Here is a 10,085-nt window from a genome sequence, read left to right as displayed (position 1 = left end):
GAATTTGGATATCATGTTCACCCAATGTCTGATACGGTGTTAGTGAGGTACATCAGTGAACCACTCTGAGTGCGACACTTAGCACCTAACATTGGCTTCCATAACCGTCTCTTCTGTTGGGCAAACGACGACAGTCGAGATCAAAAAATTCTTCCATGGCGTTTCTTGATTCTTCCCATGAAACAAGCCTTGGTTCATCAAAATCTGGTTTCTTTCGAGATGGGTTCTCGAGTTTATCCTCAAATATATCCGGGCTTCCCTTAAAGTCTCGATGGATCTTTTTCCACTGTTTTTGCCAGAGCGTCCGGAATACCGTAACTGCTGGCCGGACACCTTAGTCATAGAGTTGCAACTATATTCAAAAATAACTTATTCGTCCGATTTGTAGCTTTTCTACTTAATTAAACTAATGGAAATATCAACAAAAGAGATGAAAATAAGTAAATAAATAACCACCCCTATTTTTAGGAGGAAAAAACTAACGTATAATACTAAGGCTGCGTTTAGTTCGGAGGATATGATAATCAAATGATTAAGAGAGAAATGATAAAAAGAATGATTGAAGTAGAAATATAATATATAATGATAAAATAATATTATGTTTGATATTATGGATAAGAATCTGATAATTAATAATTTTTTGATGAATTGACAAAACTGCCCTTCTAATTGTGTCGGTGGAGGGCGGCTGCGGTCGGTCGGACGCGGCGGCGGTCGGGCGACGGTGGCGGTCGGCCGGCGGCAGGGGTTGGCGGTGGGCGGTCGGTGGAAGGAAGTGGTGGTGAGTTTGAATTTAGGAGAAGGGTAAAATTGGAAAAATAGGATGGATTAAGAGTGAGATAAATAATCCTAGAGGGTGAGAAGTTATTATTTTAACATACCTAATATAACCTAATCATTCATAGCAGGGATAGACTTGGTTAAATAATCACTCGTACCAAACATGTGATTAGGTGGGTTAAAAAAATAAACCCACTTAATCATCCCTACCAAACGCCCCCTAAATATATTATATTATACACACGCATGCGTGATATCTTAATCTGTTTTTTTTATTTTTTTTTACATTTTATCGTTTCAAATTAAAGTATCGTGATATCTTAATATAAATCAATTTAATTATTATAAAATAGATTACAAGTACCAAACGTGTGCACTAGCCTAGTTAGAGAGTGTTTGACAGAATTTATAAATTAAAAAAATAGTTTTATTTTAAATATTATAAGCTCTCAAAATTTGTTTGATAAAAAATATAACTTATAAACAATCAAAATAAATCGTTAGACGGTTTATATAAGTTGTTTTAAAAAAAATTGAGATATCCCACTTTTTTTTCAAAAAGATCTTATTTTTATATTCTACTTCTCCAAAATATCGTTATATATCTTCTTAAATTCTTTATTTCATTGCACTTTTTAAATTTTTACTATCATTTTTTTATCAAATTTAAAATACGATTGTGTTCTATTTTTTTTATCATTTTTTAAAAAATAAAAGTATTAATATTTTATGAAATAAATTATTAACTACAATTTTTTTAAACAACATTTTATTTAAAGATATACAAAATAATATTAAATATTATTTCTCAAAAACATAATTTTTTCTAAATATAAAATAAATTTATTTTTTTAAAATACTAAAATTATAATACTATAAATTAATGGAAACAATTATATTATATATAAAACCAGATAAAATAGACTCTCGAGTCTTGGTCTCATCGATTGGTCAGTCAAGCCAATTCTAGAATCGATGATTGTCCAATAAATCAGAAACGTAAACATTTAATGTAAATTAATTAAACGAACGGTTGCGATCTGTCCACCAAATCCTAGGGGGGAGTATTCCGCCCCACAACCTAAACCACGGGTCGGTCCCTGCCGAGGGAAAAAAGCGCCTCCACCATCTTCTTCCTCCTCGTTTTGGGGCTGTTACCTTTTACCGATCGATATATTTTTTTAAATTAATCTCCCTTCATATGACTTTCTAAATTACGTTTGTCTCGCAACATCTTATAAGATCGACCCGATTTTTTAAAACGTTGGTTTTGATCCACTTTACCATTCATTGTGGAAACAATCTTTCTTGATCACTCGTTATCATATTGATTTTCTTGAAGTAAATATTGTTCATAAGATTATTTTAGTTGCTAAAAAGATTCAATCTTTTTTATGGGCATGTCAGCAAGAAATTCTTCTTACACTACCCCTAAGCCATGCCAACACCTGGTGGATTACAAGCTGAAATATGGCTCAAGGAACTATAGTTTGGTACAAGATTTATTCAAGTTTACCACGTGTGGCAGAACACTGATGGATAAATCCAAATCAGAGGTGCCCAAATGTAAAGTTCGCTCTGCTTGTCATGGAAGATTCTTTATGTGTTTGATCTGTTCCTCAATGACATGCTGTGTAGATCCTGAATTAAATCATGCCCTTTTGCATAGTGAATCTAATGGTGGCCATGAGGTTGCTGTGGAGTTGGAAAGGGATGAACTCTATTGTTTTGTGTGCTGTGATCAGGTGTACGATCCTGAATTTGATAAGGCTGTGGTGATTAAACAGATGATGAGGTTTGCAAGAAGTCAAAATGATGTTGTGGAGAGTGTTGATTTGAGGTTGAGTAAAAGGAAAAGATTGGATTTGGTGGCTGATTTGGATTTAAAAAGTGTGAAAAGATTGGTGTCGAAGAGAAAACAGAGCTCCAAATCTTGTTTCCCATTGGGATTGCGATGTCTGGATAACCTTGGAAATACATGTTTTATGAATTCGGTGTTGCAGGCATTGCTTCACGCGCCGCCATTGAGGAATTACTTTCTCAATGATAGGCATAACAGCCAGAGCTGCAAAAGAAGTTCAGTGAACCAATTGTGCCTGCCTGGTGATATTGATGCCATTTTTTGTGCTGCTTTTTCGGGTGATCGGACTCCTTTCAGTCCGGCTAAGTTTCTTTATAGGTTTGTCATTGTCATTGATTTATGTCTTACATTGTAAGATTCTTGGTTGTTGTCCAGTCATGATTCTATTGACTATGGTGTAGAACCATGTGAACTGTCTCTTTTTGAGTGTGCAAATCATTTTGATTCAATGCGTTTCTTGCTACATACACCTGTTATTTGTATTCTCCTGTAAGGATTCTGAAAGATGCTACATGCATTAATAAGAATTGCTTTTGATGAATGGTCCGTTAAATCATATTTTATTTACATCTCTGACAGATTGATATCTGAGCAAGTTTAATTTCGAGCAGCGCACTGTAATATACTTTCATGTCCTTTCTTATAATGAATGATGCTTGTGCTTAAAGATTGTTTTCTGTAATTGATTGGAGTGGAAATTTTCTTCACTTGTAGCTGGTGGCAGCACTCAGAAAACCAAGCTTGCTATGAGCGGCAAGACGCACACAGACCACAAATACACACATACACAGGGATTCATGAGTGGTTTGTAAAAGTATAGAGGGATTGTATTTAAGCCACCATGGCTTTATGCAATTACAAATGCAATGTTTTGTCCCCATTTATTATGCTTATTTGATTGGAAATAATTCCTGTGTTTGCCCAGAAAATGTGGATTGCCAGTGAATAGCTCATCGGGTTTTCTCTGGGATATTGAGGTCCGATGTCACTTGTACATCCTGTGGCTTTACATCCTCAACTTATGATCCATGTGTGGACATATCTCTGGAGTTGAACGTGAGCACCTCTTATGCAACCGATCTCGCTAGTAAGCCAGGCAAGCCAAACAAGACCACTGTGTCGTCCACTCTCGCCGGATGCTTGGACCTTTTTACAAGACTGGAGAAGTTGGGATCAGACCAGAAACTGTTCTGTGAAAATTTTAACGAAAACCAGGATGCAATGAAGCAAATGTCCATAAAAAAGCTCCCACTGGTTTTGTGCTTGCATATTAAGCGATTTACCCACTCTCATATTCAGAAAACATCAAGCAAAATTGACCACCATTTGCACTTCCCTTTCTCCTTTGATATGAAGCCATATCTATCATCTTCTGTCGTCAAACAAAGATTTGGCAATAGAATCTTTCCTTTTGAGGGCGATGAGTCCGACATCTCTACTGAGTTTGAGATTTTTGCTGTTGTTACTCATTCAGGGATGTTGGAATCTGGCCATTTCATAGCTTATTTACGTCTGAAAAATCAGTGGTATAAATGTGATGATGCTTGGATAACAGAGGTGGATGAAGGGACCGTTAAAGCTTCACAATGCCACTTGATTTTCTACTAACACAAATGTCAGGGCCCGTGCACTTAGTTAATATATAATTACCAAACAACAAGTATTAATTGGTTTAAACAGCGAAAACGAGTTTAAAACGTTCATTTGGGTCTACTGAAATTTCGGCATAATTAACAGGCGCTCCAGCTACTACTAAAGTGCAAATGGTTCGATTCAGTCCTTGCATAAAATGTGATAGCTTGTTCCGATCACTACTAGCAACATGAGGAACAAGCTATCACATTTTATTCAAGGACTGAATCGAACCATTTGCACTTTAGTAGTAGCTGGAGCACCTGTTAATTATGCCGAAATTTCTGTAGATCCAAATGAACGTTTTAAACTCGTTTTCGCTGTTTACACCAATTAATACTTGTTGTTTGGTAATTAAATATTAACTAAGTGCACGGACCCTGACAAAAAAGGTAGCGAGGATCTGAGCTGCCAACCCCTGTCGCCACTGACTGACCCTTTGTTTCCTATTGCTGGCTGTTGCTAGGCGAGGTATTCATCAAAGAAATCTCTCGTAATGGCATATGCTTTGAATGATTTTTGTTGATGGCACAAGCACCCGCAGCTTCGTTCCAGGAGGCAAAGCTTTGAATGGCCGTTCCACAAGGTGCATTTCCAAGATCACTGCCCTCCATCGGCAGTATCTTTTAATGATTCTTGCGGCTAAATTCAGTTGTCATTGCAGTTGAGAGTAAATTATTTTCCAGGCGCTGATATTTGTTTGACTTGGAACAGGGTTGTTTCTTGATTGTGAAATGGCAACCAAAATATTCCTTTTTCAATTCTTGGGGAAACCATAGTCATAAATTTACTGAAAATTTGGCTTTGTTTATTTTACTTTTGGATATTTGGATTGAGATTATTAATACATTATAGATGTTAATTCCATTTTAATTTCTTTAAGCAATACTGCAGTATATGGTGAAACACTTGATCGTTTTTAACTAGGAATTAGTTTATCCAGTAAGGAGGATAGTTTTGCTGGAATATGAAGCGAGAACACATGGGATTAGGTAGGTATACAAATTGCTACTGAAAATTCAGAACTTGATTTTTTTTTCCCTGAGTCTGAGCTCGTTTCGAAGTTTGAAAATTTTAAAATTTTTATTTTGGTTTATGTTGCAGCCACAATTTTAAGATGTAATATAAACCACATAATATGAAAATATTTCTAATCTAAAATTCACTTATTTTTAATACACGTCCATAATTTGGTATGGATTTCTATGATAGCGTTACTTCTAAATAAGAAATATGACCAACTTTGATCAAAAGAGTAAGTGAGTAACGGTGACGTGCAATTAAATATTTCCGAGAATTTGATTAATTAATTTTGGATCATACAAATAATCTTTCTAAATCAGAAGTTGTCTATGTTTTGTATAATATCATAACTATTTTTAACATCAATGAGAAATAAAATTTTAAGAAGAGATAATTTACTTAACATCAATCAGCCAACAAAATTATATTTTGTACAAGTGCATTAAATTATTTATTTAATCATTCAAAAAAATTATTTATTTAACAAAATGTAAAATATTGAAATACAATATAATGTGAGATGGTCTCATGAATCTATATCTATTAGATGGGTTCCGAATCATGTTTACAAAGTAAAATAATACTTTTGTTATTAAAAATAATAATTTTTCATGAATTAAATCATATTAGATATTTGTCTCATAAAATTAATTAATGAGACGATCTCGTAAGAATTTTTGTGTGCTATAATTATTAGCTCAATATATCATCAAAGGAAAATAAATTCTTAACAAATTCAATTTGAATTTGAAAATATAAAAGAAAATAGGATTTAGTATTTACGAAATGAGAATAAATTGAGTGTTTTAAGATGATTTTTTTAATGATAAGTAACTACAATTTAATTGTAACTAAATCATAATTATTATTGGCAAAAATTTGTGTGAGACGGTGTCACATGTCGTATTTTTTTAGACGGATCTCTTATTTGGGTCATTTATGAAAAAATATTACTTTTATATTAAGAGTATTACTTTTTATTGTGAATATTGGTAGGATTGACTCATATCACAGATAAAGATTTATGATACCGTCTCTCAAAAGAGTTATTCTTACTATTTGCTTATTATTACGGTTGTCTTCACTTTTTTTTTTTAACCTGAGATGTCAATGACACGTCTTTTTGAGTAATCGGTGGTTCTAAATAAACCAATATATATTATGGATATTTTGTTATTGTTTTAGCATAAGATTACTTCATACTCTAATCCAAATGTGTCCATATTTGAATTCTTTTATTATTTTCATGACGTATTGTCTCACCTAAGCAATCTTCGACATTTGAAGTTCCTCATCCTCAGGTATTTTTTTTACATTAATATTCATTGATTGTTGGAAGGATAAGAAATCACTTGCCCGGAGATTGTCAAGACTCGAGCAGTTGAGATATTGGCTTCCCAGCTAAGCTTATTTGAGATTTCGGCCCTTTTGATGTTGAATTGATAAAAAAAAGAATCAAGATCCGTTTTTGGCAGAAAAGTTGACTTTTTAACACAAACTTCGCAAATGTGTCCAAGAGCAGCTGGGTTTTGAACTGGGTTCTTGTTCGTTTCTTGAAAGCATTGGAGAAATAGATCGCAAAATCATGGGGGAGGAACCGAGACTCCTTACCCATAATGAAGAAGTGCAAGAGAACGAGCAGCCGAAAAACAGGATCTTGAGCTGTGTTTCTACACCAGTTTCTTGGTTCAACATGCTTGCAAAAGAATTGCACTGGAGTTTTGTGTTTGGGGTAATGGTTGTATATGGAATCAGCCAAGGTTTTGGTGGATCTTTAGCAAGGGTGGGGACTGAGTATTACATGAAGGATATTCAGAAAGTGCAGCCTTCTGAAGCTCAGGTTTATTCTGGAATCACTTCCATTCCCTGGATTATCAAACCTCTGTGGGGTCTTCTTACTGACGTCGTTCCTATTTTGGGGTATCATCGGAGATCTTATTTTGTCTTTGCTGGTAAACATGTCCGATGTCTTTGGATTTGTTGAGTTTGATTTTCTTGTAGCTTATTTACCTTGTTTGTTTGTCCCTTACTGTTTACATAAGATGGAGTTAGATCCAATTTGCCATATATCGTTTGATATTATCGTGATCTTGATTGCAAAGCGTGATTCTGTCTGTTTCTGCTATAAAGTAGACTCTGTTTAGGTAAAAAGTTGTAACTAAACTATGTTTGAACTCAACATGTCTGATGCTATTCTGCGAGAACTGGTATGAATTTTTTCACTTTACTGCCATTTGAATTGATACGTAGGCTTCTAAGGCTTACCTATTTGAGTGATATTGGTGATTACAACATGTCAGAGGGATATAACTAGAAATTTCGGAAATTGGATAATGAAATAAGAAATTATGACCTGGAAGGTCAACAGTTTGTTTTTCTATATTCTTGATGGGATTATATTTTTTCTCATAAGATATAAAGAATAAGAAGTGGAAAAAATAAATAATTGCTTAAGAAGTATGAAAAATATGGAAAATTTCTGCATGCATACAGATTATAAGATGCTTGTTTCAAAAGCCCTCAAGTTTTCTAGAAGTGTTCAGGAGCTTGCACCAGAAGAAATAGATCCTTGGATCGAAATATTTCATTACTGTCAAGATTGATAAGACTTTGAATCATGAAGATAAATATCTTGGATACACATTTTGAATATTCAAAACTTTGCAATGTCAAATGTGAAAACTAAAGTTGATGCCACCACATTTATTGTTGGCTTGATTATATTTGTCGGAAAGATATATCCTTACAACTTTGTTTCCCTGTGATCTTGAATTTTTCCAGACATTTGTAGCAGACAGCTATTCTTCCAACTTCTTGAATATAAAAGCTGGTGTCAATATGATACCAACGTACAAGTGATTCTATAGATTTTTTTGCCAGGTTTCCTGGGTGTTGTTGCCATGCTCTTCTTATCACTGCACAATGAGCTGCACATAGTACTGGCATTGCTGTTTTTGACAGCTGCAAGTGCCAGTGTTGCGATTGCAGATGTAACTGTCGATGCATGCGTTGCACAGAATAGCGGTACTCATCCTTCCCTAGCAGCAGATATGCAAAGCTTATGCTCCTTCAGCTCTTCGATTGGCTCTCTTGTGGGATTCTCCATTAGCGGTATCTTTGTCCACTTAATTGGGCCTCAGGTAAGCTTTAGGCATCATTCTCGAGAAAATCTTGTATTTCGGTTTAGGGATTACAATTAAAGTGATTGTTTTACCCTTTAATTGTCAAAATAAAAAGGGAGTGTTTGGCTTGTTGATGATACCTGCCGGGCTTGTTTTGTTAGTTGGTGTCTTGCTCAACGAGCCTCAAACATCCTTTTTTGAATACGAACAGGTATTCTCATCCTCTTATTGTGGCTTTTTTCTTACAAAATGATGGAGCTCTAAATTTAAGTCATGTCATCAGATCAACCAGAATTTTATTAATGCTGGTAAAGCTATGTGGAAGACGTTAAAACTTCCTGACGTGTGGCGGCCATGTTTATACATGTATCTATCCTTTTCGTTAAGTCTTAATATCTCCGAGGGGATGTTCTATTGGGCCACAGATTCAAAGGCCGGTCCATCATTTTCCAAGGTACATCTTTTCACAATTCTTTGTTGTCATCGATCCTAAAGGAATCATCTCTAGATCTCTAATGCTGGTCACATTTTGATGGATAAGCGTCAATTGATTTTTAAGTAAAAGCAATGGCCTCTTTTAGTAACTATGGTGAACTATTTTCGTAAAACGAGAGCAGATGTAGTCGTTAGTAGGACCAATCGTTTACGGCACTGTTGTAAAGTAGCACACAACAGCCCTACACCACAATATTAGTTTCCCCATACTTGACTAACTTTATGAATCCGCCCCTATTCAGCAAACAACTTGCGTGCTGACACTTGCTATCCTCTGCACGCAGGAACTCATTGGATACATAATGGCAATCGGGTCGGTAGGATCCCTTTTAGGGGCTATACTATATCAATACAGACTAAAAGACTATCCCTTCCGTGATCTACTCTTCTGGGCTCAGATTCTTTCTTGTCTCTCTGGAATGCTCGATCTGGTGCTGGTTCTTAGATGGAACTTAAAGTTTGGATTACCAGATTTTTTGTTCGTAGTGATTGATGCAAGTGTGTCTCAATTGATTGGAAGGCTTAAATGGATGCCGCTACTTGTTTTAAGTGCAAAGCTCTGCCCTCCAGGAATCGAAGGCACTTTCTTCGCATTGCTTATGTCGATTGACAATGCTGGGCTTCTCACTGCTTCGTGGTTGGGTGGCGTGTTACTTCATGTTTTTAATGTAACAAGGACTGAATTTGACAAGTTTTGGATTGCGATTTTGATAAGGAACTTACTCAGGATCACCCCATTGTTTCTGCTGTTTCTGGTGCCAAGAGCTGATCCCAACTCTACTATATTTACAGATGAAGTTCTGGATTCGAACGAGGATTCAGGTGTTGAAGAATTAGATGATGTTGAACTTGTAGCCCTGGTTAAGAGCGTGGATGGCAGATAGATTTACTGGGAAAGAGACACAGAAGATACTGCGTTGTTTCATTCTTTAGCAGGCAAGATTTGTTCATTATGGATTGGTGGGGCATGAATCTTGCTAATACTATGCTCGTTACGTACTTTCATACCGATATGGTAATTTTGTTAGAGTGAGCGATTAGTTCGAGGAACAAAGGCGTAACAAGAACAAATATGTATTTGGATATTTTTTTAAAAGGTTTACAATCCACGTTTTGAATCAACAATCTGTGCATAAGACAGCTGAATTGTCTGTGAGACGATGCCATACTGT

General features: G+C 35.4%; 1 protein-coding gene and 1 pseudogene across 3 annotated transcripts; both read left to right on the top strand.

Moving 5' to 3' along the window:
- The first annotated feature begins 1,843 nt into the window (after positions 1-1,843).
- LOC142545227 (ubiquitin C-terminal hydrolase 22-like) lies at positions 1,844-5,114 on the top strand (annotated as a pseudogene).
- A 1,403-nt stretch (positions 5,115-6,517) lies between these two features.
- On the top strand, positions 6,518-10,038 carry LOC142545225 (putative folate-biopterin transporter 2). Of its 3 annotated transcripts, none has more exons than XM_075652270.1 (5): positions 6,518-7,248; positions 8,177-8,436; positions 8,534-8,629; positions 8,702-8,872; positions 9,198-10,038. In XM_075652270.1, the coding sequence occupies exons 1-5, from the start codon at positions 6,882-6,884 to the stop codon at positions 9,795-9,797; spliced, it is 1,494 nt and encodes a 497-aa protein (XP_075508385.1). In that variant the 5' UTR covers positions 6,518-6,881; the 3' UTR covers positions 9,798-10,038. The 3 variants fall into 3 exon arrangements, with proteins under 3 accessions (XP_075508385.1, XP_075508387.1, XP_075508386.1); XM_075652272.1 differs by having other exon boundaries at positions 7,059-7,216; XM_075652271.1 differs by having other exon boundaries at positions 7,115-7,248; positions 8,164-8,436.
- The last annotated feature ends 47 nt before the right edge of the window (positions 10,039-10,085 follow it).

Source organism: Primulina tabacum, chromosome 5 (genome assembly GCF_025594145.1).
Source record: "Primulina tabacum isolate GXHZ01 chromosome 5, ASM2559414v2, whole genome shotgun sequence".
Taxonomy (NCBI): domain Eukaryota; kingdom Viridiplantae; phylum Streptophyta; class Magnoliopsida; order Lamiales; family Gesneriaceae; genus Primulina; species Primulina tabacum.
The sequence above is the reverse complement of the archived record's forward strand: the minus strand, read 5'-3'. Positions and strand labels throughout refer to the sequence as shown.

Bases quoted from the DNA above. Each gene is read 5' to 3' on its own strand.
- LOC142545225 (XM_075652270.1), top strand. From the start codon at position 6,882: ATGGGGGAGGAACCGAGACTCCTTACCCATAATGAAGAAGTGCAAGAG. The intron at 7,249-8,176 runs GTAAACATGTCC...TTTTTTTGCCAG, and splicing joins ATCTTATTTTGTCTTTGCTG to GTTTCCTGGGTGTTGTTGCC. The intron at 8,437-8,533 runs GTAAGCTTTAGG...CAAAATAAAAAG, and splicing joins TCCACTTAATTGGGCCTCAG to GGAGTGTTTGGCTTGTTGAT.